The sequence below is a fragment of the Carassius auratus genome, unplaced genomic scaffold (genome assembly GCF_003368295.1).
Source record: "Carassius auratus strain Wakin unplaced genomic scaffold, ASM336829v1 scaf_tig00008539, whole genome shotgun sequence".
Classification (NCBI taxonomy): domain Eukaryota; kingdom Metazoa; phylum Chordata; class Actinopteri; order Cypriniformes; family Cyprinidae; genus Carassius; species Carassius auratus.
Genome location: NW_020523950.1, coordinates 650,490 through 676,557, shown reverse-complemented (window position 1 = coordinate 676,557; position 26,068 = coordinate 650,490). Strand labels below are relative to the sequence as shown.

The following is a 26,068-nucleotide window of genomic DNA, read 5'->3' as shown; positions in this document are numbered from 1 at the left end:
AAAAAATAAAGATAATAAATAATTTTTTTTTTTTTTTATCTTCGCACTCTTTGGCCTAAATATCTGCCATTCTTTTTTTTGTTGTTGTTACCTTGAAAGGCTATGTCTTTATAATAGGGAAACTAGTTAGCAAAATAGTAAAACCAACATGACAAATTGTGATAAAATCGTGATGCAGTATTTCTAGAAAAAAAAAAAAAAAGATATTTTTTCCATATCGCCCACCCCTACATACACACACACACGGATACACAACACACAGGACAGAGAGCTGGGTCTCTACCCCATGCTGTAAAGCTGCATTTGAGTGGCTCCTCCATCTGTCTGTCCTAGATGAAATATTTGAGGCAAGAAGAGGACGAGGACCTAATAAATGAGAATGGCCTACTATCACAGAGCCCTGATCATAAAAGGCAACACTTAACAGTGCAGCAATCGATGCAGTCAAAGAAATAATGCTCTGTCACCAAGAATGCGGTGATCATTCTGTTTATCAGTCTCATTTAATGCTGGGCGATATATATTGAATATTCGCTTTCCTAAAGACAACATCATTCGGTTAGTTTTGCAATCCTTCCAAAGACAGGAATCTCAAAAGAGATTTTTCAATGGTATTAAACTTCAGTCACAGGACAGTGTTCAATTCATTTCTGTGAATCAATTCGATTTGATTCAAATTATTCAAATTAAATGCTTTAGTAAAAACATACAGTAAGCGTAGGTAAACATTGGTAGGGTTTATTGCTAGAGTATATTGTTGTCCATCTGTCAATCGATTTTCAAGGGGATGCTGAAACTTATAAAATTTTTACTGGTTCTGAATCAATTATTAAATATCATTGTTTCTTAATTCAATTTTGAAATAAGCAAGGAAAAATGCCTTAATTCTGGTCAGTTATTATTATTATTTATTTTTTTACTGTATTTTACATTACTCTGAATATCATTGGCTACAATGTCTGTATGGTAAAAAATTTTATTCCACCAAATGAAAAAAAAGAAAAAAAATGAAGATATTTTTTCAATTTTTTTTTTTTTATGCACCGATTTGTGATCATTTAGAAAGAAAGAAATATTTGTATTCAGGAAAGATTCATTAAATTGATCGAGAATGGCAAAAATATTAAGCATAAATAACTCATTTCAACATTTAGAATAATAACAGGAAATGTTTTTTGAGAATTGGAATAATTCTAATACATTAGCATATTAGAATGATTTCTGAAGGATCATGTGACACTGAAAACTGGAGTAATGGCTGGTGAAAATTTTGCTTTTTCCATCACAGGAATAAACTACATTTTAAAATATATAAAATTATAAAACAGTTACTCTAAATCAGTGTTCCTGAAATCTTGCCCTGGTGGGCCAATTGCGCTGCAGAGTTTAGCTCCAACCCTAATAAAAATCACTAACCTGTAATTCTCTAATGATCCCGAAGACACTGATTAGCATGCTCAGGTGTGTCTGATTAGGGTTAGTGCTAAATTCAGCAGGAAAGTGGATCTTGTGGGCCAATATTTTACAATATTACTTTTTGTACTGTTTATATACAAATATGAGGAGCCTTGGTGAGCATAAGAGATTTTTAAAAATCTTACTGGCTACAAACTTTTTTAATGTTAGTGTACGTACTTATATATATATCATTAAACTGAAAATTTTTGCCAAATTTGCCATAACGCTCTGCCCTACCTGACAGTTTCATTAACAAGAATGGTACAAGATTAGAGAAGTGCAGAGTATTTCACAGATGTACTTTAAAGGTAGGCATAAATAGGAGTAAATGTGATAGATGTCCTCAGTTATTCCTGTATAAAGAGGTTTGTGATGTTATAAACTCAGAGTCGCTTGTGCAACTACACCCACTTAACAAGGAGTTATTAATGCGCAGCTGACAGGGACACCAGGACGAATGACTTTGGAACCCCAGTCCAAGCTCGTTTCCCAGGGTGCAGAGCAAGAGGCTCCATTATTCCCCTAACCGACGCCACACTCTCGCTGCTGGAGAACACTTTTCACAGGCTCTAATTATAAAGAAGGTGGGGATAACAAATGTTTGGTGAGAGAAGTTTTCTGTTAAAAGTAGGACGTGAAGTGACACGGTTCCGTCTCAGGTGGGTTCTAGGGCTTTATTTTTAAAATCGGGATTTGTTTCCTTTTTTTTAACGGGATGAATCAGGACAAGTCCCACCCCTCTCCTGTCAGTTGAACACAATGTCAGAATGCATGGGGTCCTATTCTAAGCATTTCCCTCTCCCGCTGCGTGGCGCTAGGCTACAGATGAGCCGGAATGTCACGTGATCCGCTGCCGCAACCGTCGCTTCTGTTAGCACTCCATGTAGGTCAGTAAGGAGGACAGAGAAAGACGCAGACCTCGTTTCCACTTTCGCAATATTTTGGAGCCGAAAAAAAGTCCTGATGAAAAAACGAAATCCTCTTCTACCACGCAAAAGCTTGTCATACAAAAATGATAAACCTTTCCCAATGACAGTCGTAGCCCATCTCCACAAGATTAGGGGAAATAACCAAATAATCTCATCAAGATAGTGGGAACATTTTATTGATGGTTGAGGAAAATGTACCAATTCTATCAGAGAGAGAAGCCTGAATGAAAAGTGCAGAGTGTGTTTAGGAGAGGCACAATGGAGTTAGAAAATTACCTCGGTCTCAATGCAGTCATTTAGCTCTGTTGTTATGTTTGATCCACAGTCTTTGCAATCTTTTTCTCAAGCGTTTTTAATCAAAGTGTGACCCGACAGCAATACCACAGCAGCAAAGAAAGTGTGCATCCACGTTATTAATGGAAAAGAAACACATTTTGAAAAAAACTGACTGCGGACAATTACCTTAAAGGGGAGTGACATCTCACTGCAGGGGCTTATGGGTAGAGAGTGAAGGCTGCTGGCAGGACTGATCTCAGTGCTCTGAAAGGCAAAGGTCAGAAATTGTAATATTTAATGAGCACATGAAAAGAAAATAACTACTAAAAAAAAAAAAGACCATAAATAAAATTCTGCTCATCTCACTCTAAACTAGTTGCCTCTTAGATTACTAAACTTGCCAGTACCATAAACCTTTGCTGTGACCCACACACACAGCCAAAGACTTCAAATATAACTGGCAAGAAAATACTGTAAAATAAGTGTAATAACAAAATTATCATTATTCCCACTTTTTAATGTACTATTGTTAATTTATGTTTTTTCATGTACATTTATAACACATTTACTAATGTAAATTTAACAACTTAATTTAAAAACGTATATGTAGAAATGAATATTAATCAAGTTCAATAAATGCTTTAAAAGAAGTTGATGATACCTAATGCACAAATTGTGTCACACTGTTATTACTCTAAAACTCACTAACGAAACACACTGGGAAATTAGCTCATGTTGTATATATTATGTAATTATACCATCCAAACAGAGGAGCAGACAGCACTGTCCTCTCTGGGCTGTAGCCTCAAACGCTTCTCTCCATCACTCTACTGCTGCCTCTTCCCCATATTAATGTGAGGAAGAGAGCTGCAGACAAAATATCGAGCGATAATATGAATGTCAGACACTTCTGCACTGCTAAAGAGGATGATAAAAATGTTAATATTGGCCAAAATAAAAAACAACACACAACCAAAAGAAAAGAAAAGAAAATTAACTTAAATGGGTCCTATTATGCACTTTTTACAAGATGTAATACAAGTCTCAGGTATGACTTGAAGGGATGTGTGAAGCTTCAGCTCAAAGAATATTTATTAGTCTACGCTGTAAATCCCTTTTTCGGATGGAAGCAAAAACATGTCGTTTTCACGTGTGTCTGTGCCTTTACAGCTTTTGCCTCAATAATTTCGGCAACAATAAACAAAATGTTTGTTTAGTTTTAATTATCATCCCTATCAATTGTCAGATACTCACAAAGTTGTGTCAAAAACACAAAAAAGTTCACACAAACACAGTCCTTTATGTCTGCCTTGGGCAGGAATGATTTAAATTAGAAATATTGTGATGTGTACGTTCCGGGAAAAAAACAAAACTCAGGACTGTAATTAACTGTAGCAGTTCTATGTGATGTACATCTACACAGAAATAATTGATTTTTTAAAGCAGCACTTAAAACAAAACAAAAATATAACTTAAAGAAAACAGCAGTGCATCTCTGAGGCAATGCTTTCTTTCTTAAAGCAGCACTATTAATGGGTGTTTGTGGAGGGACACCGTGACATTCAGTTATTCCACCGAAAGAGAGGGGGAAAAAATACCAGGAAAATGAGGTGACTATAATCAAGTGGTTTCAACGGGTCTATACGTTTCAAACAAGGTAGAATACCACAACCATTACAATGTCATTTTGGTAAATGCATCACAGCATATGTGAATGGATTTTAAATAGCATTTCAGACTCCATAATTATTAAAAAATTCAAGACTGATCCAGCATGTGCTGCTTTTGATTAATGTGTTTTCTACGCTTGCATTTAAAAGTACAAGGAGAGGACAAGAAAACTGTAATGAAAAGTGCAAAGTTATCAAAGAAGCTATGAAAGAAAAAGACAAACGTTTCACTAAAGAAGATTCCAACAAGATTCAGTGCCTTCAAACTAAAACTGCTAAACGACAAAACAACACAAGTAGAGTCAAAATGATTTTCTGAAAAATGCAAAACAGTAATTTAAGAATTTACCCTGTTCAATGTTTAAACTAAAATCTCTGCTCAGAATATGAAGTAATAATCAGAATGGTCTATATGGACATGGCTACATCTCAACTATTTTTGCTGGTGGGAAACGCAATAGTTATGTAAATGAAACCGGCAGGACGCACAAAAAAACAAAGCCAATTTATTCCACAAAGGATGCCATGCCAGGTTCTGAATGCCAACAGGCACTACAGTACATAATGTTCAAAGGTGTTCAATTCAAGCTTAGGTAACATTAAAACATATATAATAATAATAACTATGTCTGGGAGGTAAAACGCTCTTGATTTAGGCTCTGATATCAGTCTATAGCTTTCCTTTCGTAGTAACGAAGTGTGAGTGGACAATCTATGTCCCTTTCTCATATTCATTACTTAACATTTGGTTAAATCAAAACCTCTCTGAACATTCTGAACCAGCATCCTCAACGTGCTGCCCTGAATTAGTCAGGAGCAAGGTTTCAAAAAGCCCAAAAGACACAAGAAGAAACAAAGAACAGGAGATGCATATACTCACTGGTCAAGCATATAAAACCCAGCGCAGTAATGCACAAGTCATTTCGATTTTTTTTACACTGTAGTTTACAAATGCTGAGGGAAGATGGCTAATTTACATGTTAATGAGAACAGTCAGTAAAGAGGCCAAAGAACTTCCTATTCAATATTCATGTTCCCCAGTTGTGCGCTGTTATTTGGACCTTCACCGAGGAAAGTGATTGTTATTGTGAGGGAATGTAAAACAGAGTTTATGCAGCTACTTCTTGGGGAAAGTGGAATGGAAATGAGGGTGTTCTAGTTAATAAATTAAGTTGGGTTAGCATTATTAATTGTAAGAGATAAAACCTAAAGTTTATTTATTATTATTATTATTATTACTACTGTGGTGACTTCAAAGAGCATTCAAATAAAATCCCATATTATTACCATGACAGACACTCCAAATAATGTTCTGAAAAGTGGGAATGCAATCTTATAATTTCACACTATTTTTTTTTTCTAAATAAATACCGGTAATTAAATCCATTTTGAGATTTCTTAAAAACGACATTTAAGAGAGTCATATTATTAGTGTTTTAAAAAAATATATATTAAAAGAAAAAAACTAATAATTGGAGAATCGCATAGGTAAATCTAAACGTAAAATATTATGGAAAAATTAGCATGCACTATAAATATACAATATCAACTGATATCAATTAATAGAAATCGAAATAATAAATGGGTTTGTAACCAATATGGCATTGATAAATCTCTACAAAATACTTTAGTCAAAAATAAAATCGACATTAAAAAAAATTATAATAATCTGCAGATAAATTAGTTACCTTTACAGTAATAGTCTTGCTGTAACATTTTACTGGCTGAAAAATCGACACAAAAAATGGACAATCTTTTCTTTCCCTCACAGCCTTGTTTTCATTCGTGTCACATTAAGTATAGTTTCTACTCTAACCAAGGTCTACATACTGACTGAATATGTCTCTTCTGAGTGTGAGATCCTCCTGGTGTTCACCCTGAATGATGAGGCATGAAACTGCCAGGGCACTGAGAGCTCTTCTACCTGTTCTAATGTACTCGTGATGAAGGCCATGGCAGCTTCATGAATCAACTGTCAGGGTGGAACATTACCTCATGCAGGGTCCTGCGTAACCGCAGCAGAAGCGTCTTTAGCGCTGTACAGTCCTGCTGCATCAGCCTGAACGGCAATGCTTCCAGCCCGGGCAAAGTTTCATCATCACGAGACAGACAGAGGGACAACGCTCGCTGCTCCCTGGAAAGATCAAAAGACAACAATTTCTGTGAGCAGGAAACAGTCTTGCTGTTTTGGGGTCAAGATACCAGAAATCCCACTCAAAAATGTCCTAATGTCCTCCTGTGCGCGTTCTCCGCAGCAGGCGCATGAGGCAATTGGACCATTTACACTCTATATATAATCTAATGTAGAAGTGTCAATGGTCCATTTGAGAGATAGGTGGTGGTAATGCACTTATAAGTCTGCGATCCGCCATAAAGCAAGAAAAAGAAGACTCCTCATGCGCCGACTGCTGAAAACGTGCACAGGAGAGTTCTAACAGTTTAGATATTGCATGAATCAGAGGTAAAAAACAATATAAATACTGTTCAATTTCTTGCACAGACCGATCATTTTGTGTCTTTACACATCAATGTATCCTCAGGAGCCATAGAGTTTATTTTGGTTTGTATGTTTTAGCCGTGATTCCCATCCACTTACATTATAAGACTGCAACAGTTTGAGCTTAAAATCTCAGTTTGTGTTCTACTGAAGAAACAAAGTCACCTACATCTTGGATGCCCTTGGGGTAAGCAGATAAACATACATTTTTCATTTTTGGGTGAACTATCCCTTTAATGCAATAACACCATTATTGTTCTCCTCTGATTGCAATTTAAACTGGAATTAAATGTAAATAACCTCATTTTGTCTATTGTTTGCATTGTGCAGATTTCTGTGCAAATGAACAGATCAATCATTCATGTAGTGAATGGGATCAAATTAAACTTGATTAGAAACGCTTCTTGAAAAGACTGAAAGGCAAAGGTCCAGAGTGGAGAAAAGACCCTCGAGAGACACTTTAGAGGATAGTCATGCCCTCTTCATCAGGCCTTTCATTGAGTCTAAGTGGATCCTAATCTTTATATAAGGAATTACAAAACATTACTTTTTTCCAATCTACTGAGATCTTGACTGAATGACACAGCATCTATATCAGGGGAAAAAATAATTTTCCAAGGATGACGTACACAATATCAAAGACTTACCACCCGAAGGTTAGGCAATATCTTTCCTTATCTCAAGAAAAAAAGCTCTTACACTCTTAATTTTTGAAAAAACAAAAGCACACTGTATATCAACGGCGTATATCAAAGTTATGTTCAAAGGAAGCACAGGGGTATTTGGACAGATAAAAAAAAATCTCTTATTGAGAATCCCACACAAAACATGAAGAGAGACCTCTTGCTAATTACGAATCTGATTCTGCTCAACAGAAAGATCACATCTTTACGTGTTTCTGGGCTTCAGATCGAATTTAATTCAATGTGCTTCAGATATAATTAAGTATTTCTGCTTTTTAAAAGTACACCGATAACAAAGATCAAAAGGAACCTCAGAGTTTTTGATTAGAATTAAGCATTGATTCCTGGGAACCCATCCAACAAGAGCTCTACAGAGTCTATAAACACAGTCAGGCTACCGAACAAACATCTGACACTTTTGTTGCCGTTTTTCATTACCACACTGTTTATTTCAGGGCCTTTGTGGTGAGTGTCCTTGGAGCTGCCAGAAGAAAGTGAAATTTCACTTTGCTACTGCATGGCAGGTTACAAGCTTTCCATCTCACACTTGTCAATAAATATCACGTTCTGAAACATCCTCTCTGAAAAATGGGAATATGTTTTCTTGTTTCTCAATCCATAGCATCGACTGTTAAAACACTATGCATCCTCAAGGAAAATATCAAGTGTTTCTGCTTTGCGAAATTGACAAAAGATTTCATAAATGGCTGGGGTTGCTAAATGCCTCAGAAAGCATAGACAGAATCCTGACTTATTCATGATCCTCAAGCTGAGACATGGCATAGGAGAAGGTGTTCTTATTCAACATATTCATTCAAATATTAAAGCCAGTATAACTCCGTGTCTGCACAGAAAGCCAACAGTTAAAGCACACTTCATTCTTTGTTTTTGCCTGTGAGAACCGACTACGGCACCTAACAGATTCCTCTAATATTGTATCATACTGTGAGTCAACTGATATATTTGTCAAATCATGCCATGGAAAAATCGATCATTCCACACATGAATTCTAAAAGCAGAAGTATGGAAACACTATGCTTATAACGTAAAAAGGAAATCAGACAAAGCACTGCAGAAGTTTATATTGTACCTTACAAATTCTAGATATGTAGCTCCGACACCTGAGTGTTTTAACAGCATTCTGAAATGGTTTTCAGAAAAGCAATTAAGAAGAAGAAAAAAAAGAGAGAACTCAACCTTGCACTTTCAAGCAATTTCCAGACACATTAAAAACACAGACCTCCTATAAACATAACTCTCAATGTCACTATTCTGTCTTGAAGGGGACGTCATTTACTTGAAAGAAGCTCTATGCATCAGTTTATTATAGATTCAATCATTAATTAAAATTTTAGATGGCAGGGCCTCTGTGATTCGGCTTAAGTAATGTGATTGCTACAATAACTAGAGTAATTTGAGAGGTGAATCTGACACTGTGACAACACTTAGCCTATATGAACATGCAAACAAAAATTAAGCCTTGCTTTTGACCGATATTTAGTTTGTAATTTCAATCCTACAGCCATGGACCATCATGTTAATTTACGATAATACGGCCTATGCATTCTAATACGTAGGCAGCCCACTAAATTTTGGAACAAAGCCTGTACATTATTTATGATATCACACAAACCATTTATATTTAGTTAAAGCTGCAGTCGGTAACTTTTGACACTCTAGCGGTTAATAAACAGAACTGCTTGCGTCTTGCGGAAGAACATCGTAGCCGGAACTACTTCTCTCGGTTTATGTCTATGAAGAATCACAAAGGTTACTCCGCCGCGGTACCCCCGAAGCAATCTAAAATAGTCCAAATATAAACAGTTATTATAGGTGTACCCTAGTGATTCAGGATAAGCTAAAAACACGGTTTGGAAAATGGATTCATGGTGTACTCGCTTATATACATTTTTCTACATTTTGAACACAAAGTTACGGACTGCAGCTCTGATTGGTTGTTTCTTAACGGGAGCGATGTATTTCTGCAAATGGTAATAAGACCACTGGGAGGAGCCAGAGGAGCTTGATTTTTTCACAGATTATCTGTCTCATATTCTACTGTCAGGACATAATAACAGATTAAACAAATATGTAAAAAATATATTTTTATGTAAGGGAAGACAAGTTTATTTATATAGCACATTTCGTACACAATGGTAATTCAAAGTGCTTTACATAAAAGAAAGTAAAATAATCATGAAGAAAAATAACAAAAATAAAACAAGCAATTTTAAAACTTTTAAAATGATTAAAACATTTAAAAACAGTTAGAAAATGATTTTACATTAAAAAAAATAATAATAATAATAATAAAACAGTGAAAATATAGTGCAATCAGTTCGGACATTGCACAGTGCTCATTCAACAAATGCACAGTTAAACAGATGCGTTTTGAGTCTAGATTTAAATGTGAATAGTGTTTTAGCACATCTGATCTCTTCTGGAAGCTGATTCCAACTGCGGGCAGCATAGTAACTAAAGGCAGACTCCCCTTGTTTTGTGTGAACCCTTGGTATTTCTAACTGACTTGATCCTAGTGATCTGAGTGCTCTATAGGTTTATATTCAGTGAACATATCTGCAATATATTTCGGTTCATATCTGCAATATATTTTTACAAAAGTTACCTACTGCAGCTTTAAGGCAATACTATTATAAATCAGGTCTTTGAACACACTTTGCTCCAAGATGTACCTAAAATCTGCTGACCTCAGGGTCTTTTCATTGTGCTTCAGTTGCAGCTTTGTCTCAATGTTTACACTAACACACTGTTAAAAAATTGCAGTTTAGTTGTTTTAATTTATTATTTTAAGTTGACACAAATTGAATTTGTTTATTCAACTTAACATTTTAAGTTTTTACTGTCTAAGCTAGTTTGTAATTTGACTGAACCAGAGTATTTGCCCCCTCAACTTAATTTTTTTTATTTATTTTTTTTATGTGTTCTCAACATCACTTTAAAATCGCAAGAACTTGTTCAGTGTAGACAAAAGACCTTTGCCAACCATCTTGGTAAGCTTCTCCACAAAGTTCAGAAATTCATAAATTTATATTAGCGTTGCTCAAAATGCTCAAGCATTTTTTTTTTAAGACCAATCATTTTGCTAGATAAGACCCTTATTCCAGTGACGTGGCCAAGGATGGTGACCTATACTGGGAATTTGTGCCCTGCATCATTTATCCCATCCTTAGTGCAAACACACGGAGCAGTGGGTGGCCTTGTTTTTTTTTTCTTTTTTCTGCAGTGCCCAGGGAGCAGTTGGGGGTTTGGTGCTTTGCTCAAGGGCACCTCAAGCGTGGCATTGAAGGTGGAAGAGAGCGCTGTACATTCACTCCCCCCACTCTACTGGGTGCTCTTTGTGTGTACACGCTCGGCTTGGATCATGTAGAGACCTTTGAAGCTGCACTGAAAAAGCAAATTTGGACCTTCAACCCATTGGTTCCCATTTAAGTCCAATATAATGGAGAAAAACTCTTGAGTGTTTTCCTCAAAAACCTTAATTTATTTGCGACTGAAGAAAGACATGAACATCTGGGATGACATAGGGGTGAGTAATTTATCAGGAAATGTTCATTCTGGAAGTGAACTAATCCTTTAATTTAACAACGTAAACCTTTTAGGTAATTTTTATAAGAGACTTGAGTGAACCTAGATTTGAAAGTTTACTAAATCCTCTTAATTGCTTGAATAAGTTTATACCATCTTTAATCCAAAGTTATGAACAGAAAACAACATTGGATTTAAAATATCTTTAATTCTTAGAACAAAAGACAAAAACAACAAACTGAAATTCATAGTGTCAATGAGCTCAGAATGTTCAAAATCCACTGTGTATTCAGCGGCTCAGATGTTGGGAGTAAATCACAACTGCTATGTTCATTAATACATCCAACAACAGAACACTTAAATCGACTCCGGCGGTGAAACAATGGTGGACTGATGACAGCTCCCTCAGGGTGGGTCTAAGGTAAGACGTCAATCAAACTATTGTGGGAGGGGCCTGTCTCGATTTAAAAAACGGGGAAATTATTAAACGAGATTTAAAAAAAAAAAAGAACACTAGGTGGATTTTTATCATTACAGGGTGGTTGTGTACACACACTGACAAGACACATTTCAGTTCAAACAACTTTTAAAAGTACATGTAGTTTCCGATGACCCCTTTAAGTCACTTGCACCACCCCACGACATAATATCCTTTATCACCTCACTTCTGCCCATGATCTGACTATGCCACTGCAAACACTGTCACCTAGTCTGATCTTTTATGCATGTAACCTCTGCTTAGCAGGTTGACATCCCCACCGCGTGAGCTCTCATTTAGAAGCTGTATATTATTTCAAGTTGTTGACAGGCAGAGCACCAGAGTTCTGTACTGGCATCTGTCAGATGTAAAAGACTCCCTCAGATGAGTGAATGTTCTGTGTTACATCTATTAGCACAATTTTCTCATTAGGCCATTAGCATCCTCATTAGCATTAGGCAAGACTGGCCCTTTGTTCTTTTAATTGCATTTTTAAGTTTGCACTAAAGGAACTCCATAGCTGCACAGACATGTATTTGAAAACCATGGATCTGAATGCATGGCTTCCAGGAGCAGGGTTCAGATCAGAGAAATGCTCACAGTCCATCCTAGTATAGTTATTATCGTAATGTGAGAGATCCAAAAACTTGTGCCCTTTTTCTGCTGGCAAAAAAAACATACAGAGATGGACTGCTGTAAACATTGAGAGAGTCCATAAGATGGGTTCAGCTTTGATGTGAGCATCAGAGAGAGAGAGAGAGATAAAAACAGAATGAAAAGAGGTATTAAATTAAATGTAAATGATCTTCCCTACCAGCCAAAGATGAATTTTTACACGAGGTGTAGGAGGTATGACCAAAATCTTTTATCACAGTATCAGTAATTTTATATAATAGTAACAGAATCATACACAGTACTTAATTTTCCTAGAAATACCCCCATTAATTTGTCATTAATTTATTTTAAAATGTAATATATGGAAAAATTATTATTATTAACAATGTAAAAATGCTACATTTATCTGTGAATTCTTGAAATTATACTTTGATAATTTGTAAAGAACAGCAGTTATCTGAAATAGATTTTTGTATGGTCACTTTAAATCAATTTAAGCATTCTTACTGAATAAAAGTAATACAAAAAAATTCACCCAATGTTTTTTTTTTTTTTTATAATAAAAGTAAAAACAATTACATTATATAAAAATATTACATTATATTGTGCTATATTAGTATGAGCATTAAAAAGAAGAAAAAAAATACATCGTTTGACTACTAACATTGCATATTGACAGACCACTCAGTTCAGATTTCTGGCAGCAATACTAGAAGTCAACAGTTTTTCACACTGCCATCAACCATCTCCATCAAACTCATTTTTGAGCTTTGACTCATTTTTATTACGACGGCTATCTTCCGGCCAGGATCAGCAACCTCGGCGATGACATCATCTCTGTTTGCTTGTTTACCCTGAACTTTTCAACACCAAACATCCTAAAAGCTTAAATGTGTTGATTTTGCTCATTATGTGACGTCCCTTGTGGCTTAATTGTGGTTAATTCATTTCTAGCAGGGAGTTAAGCGATGATGTCAGAGCAGACGTGGTAGGGGTTGCAGGCGCTTTGCTGACATTAAAGCAATGTTTCTGGTTGATCAAATATTTACGCCTTTAGAGGAGTCATTTGTTGAATGTCTTACATGAATGAGCTTCATTTAAAACGGACAAATTCAATGGACATTTAACATTAAATCTTTGTTCCTCCCCTCAAAAAAATATGAATCACTCAAGCATTAAGATATTTTAATTTTCTATTAGAAGGTATCGATCCTTAATGTAGAAGAAAATTACAGTCAACATGTCATAAAGGCCTCAAAAAAAATCCTTTTGCCATTTATGACTAAGAATCACTTGTGCTTTAACATTTCATGGCTTGTGAATGCACATCAGGCGAAGAGGCGGTCAGCTTTACAAAGACTGTGAGTCCAATGAGTGATGTCACAAGCTTCCTTGCTACGTGTGACAACAATGGGATCTGGCGCTGTGACTCAGCCAGAGCCCCAGGAGACTTTCCCCAAGCCAGAGATCTCTCTCAGTCTCTCTCTCTCTCACACACACACACACGCACACACACGCACACACACACAGAGAGACTGTGGAGAAATCAACGCAACACCACAACCGAGAGTGCGATCAAAGGTTAGGAATTGACACCCCAACTCCACAGTACAGAAAAAGAATCTCAGTAATTAGTTATGCTCAAAATAAAAGTCTAGTGTTCGTTTTGTCACACCCGCGTTTCCTTGAAAGTCCCCTCTCACGCTCTTTCTTTGAATCACCTTGACAGACTTAAGGAGACTTGGAAAGTAGCACAAGGCCAGACATGCTGCCTTCTGTTGTGGAGGACCACAGCTTGCGGAGAGCTGAGGAGTCTGCCCCCTGCTGAAGCAAACCTGCTCCTGAAGGACATGAGGAAAAGAGAGAGAGAGAGAGAGAAAGAAAGAACCCAGCTGGTCGTGAGCTTTGAGTCTCAGCATTTCTCTGTCTGGCTCTGGGCTAAAGGTGCACTCAGCAAGTTGCTGTTTACATTTTGCAGGCGGTGTACTTTCATGTGTGTGCTTTATAAAAACCCATGAGCTCTGTAAGAACTCTGTAGAATGTAAACATGATTATTAATATTTATATTAACATCAACACTACTACTAACATATAATAATACATTTTTTACATATTTTCACTGTTGTTGGAATTATTACAATTTACTGTCATCATTATTGACATGTAGTAGTAGTAATAATAATAATAATAATAATAATAACAACATTTGAGTAGTAGCTGTTTTTGTTGTTGTCGGTTAATTCTTTTGGGAACTTGTGATGAATTCACTTTCTGGTTTGACCGACAGATCAACATCACGACCGTGCAGCTCTACAGCAAACATGCCTGTTCAAAGCAGACAGACAACAGAGGCTTCAAGTCATAAAGAAAAAAAAAGCTGTTCATTTCTTCAGGTCAAACTTTTAATGAGGAAAAACAGCTGAGTGCACCTCTAAAGAAAAGACGAACAAAATACGATCTAGAGTACAATAAAACTGAATGGTCCTTAAGAACAATTAGGTTTTTTTCCTCTTATACGACATTGCTGTTAGCAGTACTAAATCAAAATATATCATTAGAAATATATATATAGTCAAGGATTTCAGTTTCCCTTAAATTAAAATATGATAAAACCAATTATAAACCTTTATACACTGTCTTTGGCAGCACTTCTAAGATGGACTGAGATCTTTTTTTTTCCGTCTCTTCCTATAACTTCATCTTTCTGCCTCCCTTCACAGAGCACAACACTTCCTTCTGCCTCTCGTCAGAGCTGTAAAATGGGCTAACGTTGCGTCACTGATCGAGAAAAACATAACACGAGCTGCCGTGCATCAGTCTCGCTGATGGCTGATGCGTTTTCCACACCAACAGCCCGGATTTCGCCTTGGGATAATATATCTTGTCACTTAGTCAGGGTGTAAGATTATAGCCCATCAAACAGTGCATCCTCAACTCTAGCTGAGCTGACTCGCGGCAGAAAACGGGCCTCCCAGCCACTGTCCATTAAAGACATCTATACTAGCTGACACCTCTCCACCATAATGACACTATACCACAATCCCATGCATCTTTGCAGCCGTTTCTCTCCCGAGTCTTCTGAATGATGAATTTGACAAACATGAGAAAAAGCCAACTACTTTACTTCTTTTGAGTTTCATTATTTTCAACTCTGGGTGAATTATTAGACGCTAAGAGCAAAAAAAGGACAGTTCTACCAGAAATGAAAGTTATAATAATAATAATAATAATAATAATAATAATATTATTATATATATATATATATATATATATATATATATATATATATATATATATATATATACACACACACACTAAAGATCATAGACTAAAGATTGTCTGATGATGAAAAAGCACAAACCCTTATCAATAACAGGGTCAGACAATCATAGCACAAACTGTGAGATCTTAAACATGATGAGAACAGAACAGTCCTGAGGTACCGTAAATTGTAGTACCATAAATTTAGACAGAATTTCCTCAGATGCGGCATAAACCAAAGAAAACTGGCTTGCAGGGCTACTCGGTAATCTCATTCAAAACTGTGTCAAAGATATCAAGACAAGGTCATTCAATCACCACCTGCTGACAAGCTGAAAATACGCTTTCTAGCAGCAGCACGGCTTTTATGAGGCATTCGCTAGCTCAAATATACTATAAAATTTCATATAACGGTGTAGGTTTGGAAAAGTACCACTTATAACTTTTCAGCAATATAAGGTAATATTTGGCACAGTGGTGTTGCATTTAAACATACAACCTTCTACTTATGCAGAAAACCGATACAGGTCCTATTACAATTAGTTGACATGTAGTAGGTTGGGTACATTGTGTAATAATTTCAAAATAAATTGCTCTATTTTGGGGCATGCTTTAAAATCTGTACAAATAATTATAAGGTCAGGAAATGTATTCAATTTTCTAGGCTAATTTCCATGCTAATATAATTTGCTCTGTGTCCACATGGGATTTATCCAGTTTTGAAATGAATCTGCTGTTATTACCCATGAGAATATAACTGCCAGTCAGAATAGACAGAGTTTGAGAGAATGTTATCTAATCATACAAACTGTTGGCGCAGTCAATGCTCATAAATACATCAGAGAAACTTTGATAGTTTAGGGAACAAAATGCAAAGCAGTGGATGAAATATGACTTGCATCCACTGAGAACACAGCTGTATAAATTAGTTTCATCTCACATCAGCATTGTCATGAGTGTATTTCTTGGCTTGCTAGTTTGCGATCGCTGCAGTTTACTTGGTACTCTGTGAATTCATTTCATCCAAATGTTTCCAATCTGGCTTAATCCTTGCTTCTGTTTAACATAGTAGGACAATCCCTCAAATGTGTACTGATGCTCCAAAATGAAAATTCTTAGAATAATGCAATTTACTTATGCCAGACATAGAGAGGGAGCAATTCTCAGGAAACAAAAACGTAATTGCATCAATATATCATCCATCATTATTTACATGATGGATGATGATGGATCATTTGACATGCTTGCAGTTTTTTTGTACATCACAGATTGTTACTAAATTTTTTTTTTTTTTTTACTTTCAGCCACAATTTCCAGTTTTATATTATTAAATGTTTATTTATAAATATTTAATAGCTTTCACTTGCATATATTCATAACATATGTCAAACTAAAGCAGAGATCACTTATATCACATTCTTTCTTCTGTGGAAATCAAAAGGTGATATTTGGTGTATGGACCAAAAAAAAAAACATTTTAGGAATTATCATATTTTTTAAGAACTGAAATGATTTTATAAAGAGGACTTGGAACAAATATGAATTTTATAATGTCTCTGCACTAAAGTGCCAACTAATTTTTGAAGATTTTAAAATGTTTTCGAACATTCTCACCAAGACTGCATTTATTTGATCAAAAATACAGTAATATTGTAAAATATTATTACAATTTTCAATAATTGTTTTCTTTTTGAATGCATTTTAAAATGTATTTCTGTAATGGCAAAAGTGATTTTTCAGAGCCATTACTCCAGCCTTTACATGATCCTAGAGAAATCATTCTACTAAGCTGATCTTGTGCAAGAAATATTTCTTATTATAATCAATGATGAAAACAATTATGCTGCTTAATATTTTTGTGGAAACAGTGATACTTTTTTAATTAATAGAAAGTTCAAAAGAACAGCATTTATTTAAAATAATTTATTTTTGTAACATTGTAAATCCCTTTACAGTCACTTTTGATGAATGCACTGCATCCTTGCTGAATAATAAAAAAAAAATAAAAAATAAAATATATATATATATATATATATATTTTTTTTTTTTTTTTTTTTTTTATATATCCATTTTCTTGTAGTGCTGGTGAAAATGTTGGCAGGCAGTAACAATCTGAACTACAAGTCTGACTGGACTAGCAGAAAAATCCTTGTTGTTGTGCTCTGCAAATCTATTCAGTTCTTGAAACAATTGGAGGATCACTGTGTGATTTGTAACACTAGGTAAACACCATTACGGAGTCAATAAAATGGGAATGTAACATTATCTCCCCTGTTGAAACATTAATGTTCACAGTGCATCTGTTAAATTAAGAGTATGCAGAGAAACTGCAGTGAGGAAACGATACCTGAGGGGGGTCTCCTTGGGCTCTCTTCCAGGGGTCCTGCCGGTGGGGGCCTCCAGAGGTGAGGGCAGCAGGTTAAGGCATGATGCAAGGGATTGACTCGAATCCTCCCGTGAGGCTGTAACAGCAAATTAAGGGGGGAAAAAAGCTTCTGGGTGAAAAACAAATGTCAAGTGTTTTTATTTTCCAGAAATAAGGTCTTCATTTATAAGACATTTTTGTACAATAAACTAAATTTTGTACATTGTTGGGTCGCCAATTGTCCAAGGTGTAATCTGGGTCCTGAAGCAAACCAGCTGAGAAACAATGACCTCATGCATAGGCACTTCGATATTTACTTCTTTTGCAAAAAAATAAAAAATGCTCTGGTAAATATCAGCAATGACATTCACAGTGTTTATCTGTCTAGAGGCTTTGCCTGTGGTGCATTTTAACATGTAGAGTCACGTGCTGATGCAAGTCCTCCTCAAATATCAGAACACTTAGAAATTTAAGATGACGACATGACTAATTCATAATTGTGTTTGTGCATAACTTTATGGTGTAATACTTTACAAGGTATTAAAATCTGACGACTTGCCCATGTCTTCTTCAGCTAAAGCTGGGGGGAATAAGGTCTCATCTTTTTTCATCTACGACAAAAATAATTTCTTCAAGCGACGCAGCTATTATAAGGATATGTAATTGCTATAACAAGATATTCACAGATTTAACGGCATGAATATGAATGAGAGATAAACGCCACAATACATGTTGAAGAGTTCAGACTTTTAACGTGGCATTTATCTCTCATAAAAAGTATGTTTATCTCGAGAAATTGTTTTTCTCTCACAGAAAGAAGAGAGCAACTGGAGTCTGGTAAAAACATACCATGGTGAGGTCGCTGCTGGTCATCAGAGAGGTCAAGATCCAGCATCAGGTCATCCTCATCCAACTCAGATGAGCCAAGGTTATTCAAAACATCCTGGAAAAGGGAATAACACTATCATGCAAGGGCCAAAATAAAACTTTTTTGCTAAGGAGAGCTCCATGAATATTGCTCTGGGTCTATTTTACATTCCATGCCATAATTGACCAACAAATGAAGTTGTGTAGTTTCAGATATTTAATTAATTTAGAATTAAAGAATATAGTAAATGTACATTTATAGTATGCATTATTCCCAGTTCTTTTTTAGAAAGTCAGATATATGATCTAAATATAAAAATGTATTGTGCATTTATTTGAAATGTATTATTCATGATTTATTTAGAAAATAATTAAGCACATCGCTTATAAACTATAAATATGGCATATGTATAAATTTTATAAATGCATACATCAATCATTTGTTTGTGAAGCAAAAATGGTAAAAATGAGAACAACTTAAAATTTAATGACCAGGCCAATAGGAAGAAGTCCTGCTGTCCAATAAACATTGATATTTTACCAGTTATGACATATTTAGAATCCATTGTAAAGCTACTTTGCAGTAAAAAAAAAAAAAGACTAATGGCTTTCTTAAATTCGGCCTAAACCTCCAGTTTTGTGTCATGGTCTCTTTATTAAAGCTAGATGACAAAAGGATTTAATTTGACTCAAAGATGCCTACACAGCAACCTTTCCACACATCCAACTAAACAGCACAAAAATAATAATCATAATAATAACAATTCCACTGTGCACTCAAGAAACAGAAAACCTGTATATTGCTCTAACCAAAGTGTCACACTGCCATCTTGTGCCCAGCATGAAAAGAACACCTTAAGATTGAAAGCTAAAAGTAAAAAAAAAACGGTTAGTTTATTCTAGAACACATGCTGCATCTAATATGGAATATTTCGAGCCAATTTGATTTAAAAGTGCATGTAAAAGACAAAAAGGCAAAAGAGCAGCTATTATGTCCTACTGAAGTGGAAAATCACAGCTCTGTGACTAATTAAGCAAGACAAGAGAAAACGAGTGGATAGTAAATCAGAACAACAACAAAAAGCCTTAACTTTGACTTTGCTAGAAATTAAAAGGTCGCTGGGCACCTGATTAAGACTCAGGATATGAAATGGCCTGGCCTTTACCGTAATGAAATATTATGATGCCAAATGACTAAATGAACATAATGCATCACTACTGTTGCAATTTTAGTAAGAACATAATATTGATGAAGTGAATGGCCTTATTCAGTGACCTGTTCAGACAGCTTATTTAGATATATTAACGAAGACCAGCGTCATGGTTCAGAAATGTCCTTGTGAACATAAACGGCCAGTTGGTTTTGTGCATAAGCTTGCAAACTGTCTCAATCAACTAAGGTCACTAATCACAGACAAAGATATTGACAACAGGAGCACAAAAGACAAAAACTACCATTTTTACCCTCTATAAAAATTTCAGAAAGAAAGTAACAGAGAGCTGACATTTGGTGTGATTCAGTCTCCATCTCCCGACATTCAGATGGACTTTTCTGATCTTTTCATGTCAGTGTCAGGAGAAAACATGCTTTACTTATTAATGAAATATCCTGCAGCCCTCAACAAAAAGGACAAAACCGTTCAATGGCAATGTAAACAACTTTCATCCCTTTGTATATCAGGAATCACTTAAAAAAATAATAATAACCCTGTGAGAAAATAAACACAGAAACACTATTTGAGAAGGCAATCTAACAAGTTACACAGCAGGTTATGCAAAGATAGAAAAACCTCTGTGCTGCTACCAGAAATTAGTATGAGGAGTCAGAAAACATTTGCACAAATGTATCCTATGGATTAGGAAATGACCTGAGCTGAACTCAGGGCGCCTACACTTAAAGTCCACTGCAAGACGTTAAGAACATCTTGAGCCTCTTGGTACAGTAGTGAGATACTGAAATAATATTAGGGAGAAATTGTAAAAATAGAGAGATGACATGGGATAGATTCAAACCCATTTTTCGCATGATCAGCATGGGGCAATGTGTTAGTTTTGGACACCAGCGTAAGTTATTGGTTGCAAGATACAGCACAGGTTTACTAAGGGGGTCATATGTTGTTGCTAAAAAGATCATTATTTCGTGTATTTGGTGTAATGAAATGTGTTTATGTGGTTTAAGGTGAAAAAAATAAATAAACATTTTCCTCATACTGTATATTATTGTTTCTCCTCTATGCCCCGCCTTTCTGAAATATATCGATTTTTACAAAGCTCATCGTTCTGTAAAGGTGTGCTCTGATTGGCCAGCTATCCAACGTATTGTAATTGTCCGAATGCCTCAAGCATGTGATGGAAACGTTATGCCTCTTACCATACGGTGATGCCGTGTCTCGGTCAGAACACCGGGGTGACAAGACAAAAACATTCAATCCCATTAGAAATGAGGCAGTTACTGCATCCAGTGTGGAAACATAATTACAGATTATAATGACTTACACTGTCTTTTTACACATTGCATCACGCCACGTAAACATTGAACCATGTCTGTATTTGTGATCAGAGAAACAACAAGGGCTACTATACAAAACGCGTTGGCATCATCAGTGGCAAATCTTTTAAATATGTAAACGTGCGATTCAGAACAGCTGGCATTGTAATCTTCTCTCCCAGGACCAGGAAACAGTCCTCCATAAAATGCATTGCAATGCACACATCTGAATATTTGGGTTGAACTGTTCTGGAACAGTGTTGTAAAAAACTTAACAACTTAACATCACTGATTTCTAGTCGTTTCCTCTTCTGGAAGGCCAAACAAAGTATTTTTGCTTTCACAACAAAACACACATCTTCAAACGTGGCGGCTGTGGTGTCAGCAACAATAAAATTACGCCTTCTTTCTTTGCATGAACATTTGGGCGGTGTTATGCCAATCTCCCTACATCGTGACGTAGACATGTGGGGCGTGTTTAAACAAGGTGTTTTAGTAGAACGTGGACAAGTCTTCATTTTATAAAGAATATATTTTTGGGTTTGAGACTTTAGTCTTTGCAACTTTAGGGACCTCATCTATTCACGAACAGCTTGTAACACTCCAAAGGGAAAGGAAAACTTGAAATCACATCATATGACCCCTTTAAATAGTTTAAAAAAGAAAATCTCGCCATCTTATTTGAGGAGATTTCTTTTTTTTTGTTTTGTTTTTTTATGTTTTTTTTTGTTTTATTAGTATAGCCAACACAGCTCAAATAACGTAATTTCATCTTTACATTTAGATCGTCTTTGTCATCCTCAAATGCCTACCTAAAATAATCTTAAAGAACAATTTAATGACACTGTTGAATAATGTTTAGCAACTTTGGATTGAACAGGTTTCAATATTGCAGAGACAACCTCAATTAAAGAAATACCGGCCAATTTCAAGTCTAGGCCACAACATATTGAGCAAAACTACAAATAATTTTGAAATACAGATTTGACGAGTGGTGCGGGAACGAGAGCCGTGGGAGTGATTGGAAATGGGCGGCACCTGCTCCACTCACCGGTCTCGAGAACCACAGAGGAGATCGGAAGAATACAGTGAAGGACGAGAGAGGACCAGGCCTGGGTTTTATTTTGTGTTTTGGTTTTTGTTTGTGCGCGGCAGTCGTCCGCGAGGGGCTGTCATGCTGTTTTATCTTTATTTTATTATTAAAACTTCATTTGAATGTCCGCCGGTTCCCGCCTCCTTCTTCCAGTGATTGTCAAGTTTTATAGTGTTACAACAGGCCTCATTCAATAAAGAAGCTTTCTTATAAGTGAAACTCAGGCCCTTAGGCACATTCCCCTAACTAACACTTGCTGCTGCCAAAAGTTTCATTCATCGGCAAGACCAAAGTCACCTGCTCCACAATATGAAGGTTGATTACAAGCTAAAAACAATTAGGCTGTATCAAACAAGAACAATATTGATGCAAATGGAGCAGCAAAAAGCTAAACAAATTTACCAAATGACACTTATGTGATTTACAAGCTTGTTGGCCAAAGATTACAGAAATGGTAAACTGCTGTAATTCCTCAAATGTGAATGTTTGAAGAACACAGAGAGAAGTAGCTGGCATGCTTCCCCTGGGAGCAGTGAGAAGAGCACAATTCCTCACTGTGACAATGGAATACTTCCCTTTTCCTGCCTGTCTTTGTGTTTACATAAAAAGTTATGAGAGTCATCCCCATAAAAAGTGTGTTACTGCGCATTTACATTCTTTGGTGATTACAGTCTCAAAAAAAAATAAAAATAATTATAACAGATTCTCCATACACACACAATATATTTTTAAAGAGGGCTTAAAGGGGTCCTATAATGCTCTTTTACAAAGTCTTGATATTGTTTTGGGGGTGTACTAGAACAGGATCTCATACTAGGTTGTTTGATAAACATTATTTTTCACATATTTTACATTATTACAACACCTCTCTCCAAATAGTATCAAATGAAAGTCTGCCTCCTGAAATACGAAATGTGCTGTGATTGGTTAGCTGAGCCAGTCTGTGCTGTGATTGGCTACGCTCTGCACCTGGTCGGGAAATGTCATGCCCCTTACCATAGCTGCCTGTGAGCTTCAGTGTAAATATAGTGTCAAAATCAAATCAATTTGAGAGCGATTTAAACCCGGAAGATTGTAATGACTCTTAAGTTCATCTGCCTTGGGAAAGCTACCATGTCTCTGTGTTACCTTCTCTAATGCAGCTCAACCAGGTCTTGTCCCATTCATCAGAAAATATGTGTTATAGTCCAAATGAGACGTTCATTTTAGTTTTTGAAAAGTGATTTCTGTTCAATAAAACATCTCTTTTTGAAGTGAACTATGATCTTTGTATCTTTGCAGTTCTTTTTTTAAAAGCAACATTACAGACTAACTAAAGCATTATAGCACCCCTTTAAAATAAAAATAAGTAGGTAGCAATTGGCTTTTAAAATGGGACATTCAGAATATATGTGTGTGTGTGTGTGTGTGTGTGTGTGTGTGTGTGTGTGTGTGTGTGTGTGTGTGTGTGTGTGTGTGTGTGTGTGTGTGTGTGTGTGTGTGTGTGTGTGTGTTTTATAAATATCACTGTTTTTCATGCTTAAGTTCATTTGAAATTAACACACTTCAGTAAGCGAGTGAGTTATTAGACCAATTCATACAAACAACTTTTGAGTTTGGGACATGTCTGAGACTGATTCATTAAGAACCAACTCATTCATTCGCAAATCGGACATCACGGATGATAATGTTCATTGTTCCGTGGAGTTTGCACAACACAAAATGTTGCCCTTTTTGTGAACTTGACTGGAGAATGACTGCACCATAGAAAAATTTCCCTTCAACAAATCGGTTTCATCTGGCATCTAAAACTTTGGACAACATATACATTTATCTTTATCTGGCACAGCTTCAAGAATAAAAGATTCTGGATGCTCAAAGTCACCCAAAAAATACAACATTGTTTCCTAAGATTTCTGTTGACAAACCTGCTCAGACACGCTGCCTTCAGGATGTAGCCTCATCCAAGAACAACTGCCAAACAGGATAATGTAAATGGAAAGGCCAGGTCAGCCCAGCCAGAGTAAAGGTAACCCTCACTCACAAATTTTGCACAACACAAGACTTGATGACAAATTAGCAGTGGCACCTTAGCAAGCATTAAAGAACAATAACACAGGATGTGGTGTTTTTCCTCCGCTACGCTGGAAAACAAGAGCAATTACTTTGGCCTCAAGCTGTGCAGGTACAGGCTACATTAAGCCAAACAAAGCCTTTACAACTTTGTAGGAACTAGCCAAAAGTATGAGCCATTGATTTACATTACTAATTGTATTCCTGTGTAAAATCTTTATCTGTTAGCCCTATAACACCAGTGACTGGCACCAGCTAAAAATAGTCACTACTAACTACTAGCATTTAAATGTTCAATAAGGGTTTTTTTTTTTTTCCTTGAGGTATAATTTCCTTGAAATTATAGTTTTATTCAGCAAGAACACATTAAATTATTCAAAAGTGACATTTATAATATTACAAAAGATTTAGATTTCAAAGAAAATGCTGCTCTTTTGAACTTTCTATTCATCAAAGAATCCTGTATTATGGTTTCCACAAAATATTAAGCCCCACAATTTAAGGAAATTTAAGGAACATTTCTTGATCACCAAAATAATATGTGACCCTGGACCACAAAACCAGTCTTAAGTTGCTGGGGTATCTTTTTAGCAATAGCCACAAAATAAAAATCATTAGGATATTAAGCAAAGATCATGTTCCATTAATTTATTAAGTACATTTCCTACTGTAAATATATTAAAACTTAATATTTGATTAGTAATATACATTGCTAAGAATTCATTTGGACAACTTCAAAAGGCGATTTTCGAAATATTTAGATTTTTTGCAGCCTTAGATTCCAGATGTTTAAATAGTTGTATCTCGGCCAAATATAGTCCAGTCCTGATAAACCATACATCAATGGAAAATGTATTTATTCAGCTTTCAGATGAAAAATTGACACTTAAGACTGGTTTTGTGGTCCCCAATTAGAATGACTTTCTGGATGATCGTGCGACACTAAAGACTGGAGTAATGGCTGCTGAAACAGGAATAAATTACAATATAATAAAATAGAAAAAATATATATTAAAACATAATTATTTTAAATTGCAATAATATTTAACAATATTGCTGTTTTTGTGTTTTTGATCAAATAATGCAGTCTTGGTGGGCATAAGGTACTTCTTTTAAAAGCATTATAAAATCTTAACAATCCCAAACTTTCGAACAATCGTTCGAATAATTGTTTAAATAATTCAAATTCAAATCAGTGTATATTTTCAGGCAGCAGGCTACAAGTCAATAGAGATGGGTTAGGGGCAATTCACATATTGCGTCTTTTGCCCGCTCAAGTTCGTTATCTCGAATGTAGGCACGCAGTATGCACGCTCATAATGGAAGCGACACGCACGCGGTGCGACCAAATGGCAACCTCCCGCTCGCTCTCTTGAGGCCAATAAGGAAGTGACTTAAACTGCAATTCATCGACTGGCCGCTTGAGGCTAGCTGCAGAAGAGAGTCAGTCCCATAGACTCCCCATGTTAAAATGGCCAACTTTACAGCAGAAAAAACATGTTTACAGCCTGGTTCAAAAAATGATTTTGGTCTATATTGCTAATTTTGCCCTTCATGACAACTGTGAGGGGGGTGAATTTTTTTTTTATAACTCCTCTGTTTAAATTATATTAAGCCTTAAAGTTCTGCATAATTAAGGGCGTGGCCACTTGAGTGACAGGTGGATTGCCGCTGCTGATAATGCAGTCGCACTAGGTGGGCGTGGCTTCAGCAATCAGCTCCCGCCGCCTTTTTGCCCATTTTCGATTATCCGGGAGAGTCGCGCGGTGACGCGCTTCCAAGATGGCGAC

The 26,068-nt window shown here is 36.0% G+C and overlaps 1 protein-coding gene across 3 annotated transcripts in view; it reads right to left on the bottom strand.

Annotated features, from left to right (window-relative positions):
- Positions 1 to 26,068, bottom strand: part of LOC113072105 (serine-rich coiled-coil domain-containing protein 1-like) — an 80,205-nt gene that overhangs the window by 41,737 nt on the left and 12,400 nt on the right. For all 3 annotated transcript variants that reach the window (XM_026245254.1, XM_026245253.1, XM_026245255.1), the window contains exons 4-7: positions 18,628 to 18,721; positions 17,761 to 17,875; positions 6,326 to 6,467; positions 2,850 to 2,927 (exon numbers count right to left, since the gene is read on the bottom strand). In XM_026245254.1, coding sequence (XP_026101039.1) covers positions 2,850 to 2,927; positions 6,326 to 6,467; positions 17,761 to 17,875; positions 18,628 to 18,721 — 429 coding nt within the window. The remainder of the gene's footprint in view (positions 1 to 2,849; positions 2,928 to 6,325; positions 6,468 to 17,760; positions 17,876 to 18,627; positions 18,722 to 26,068) is intronic.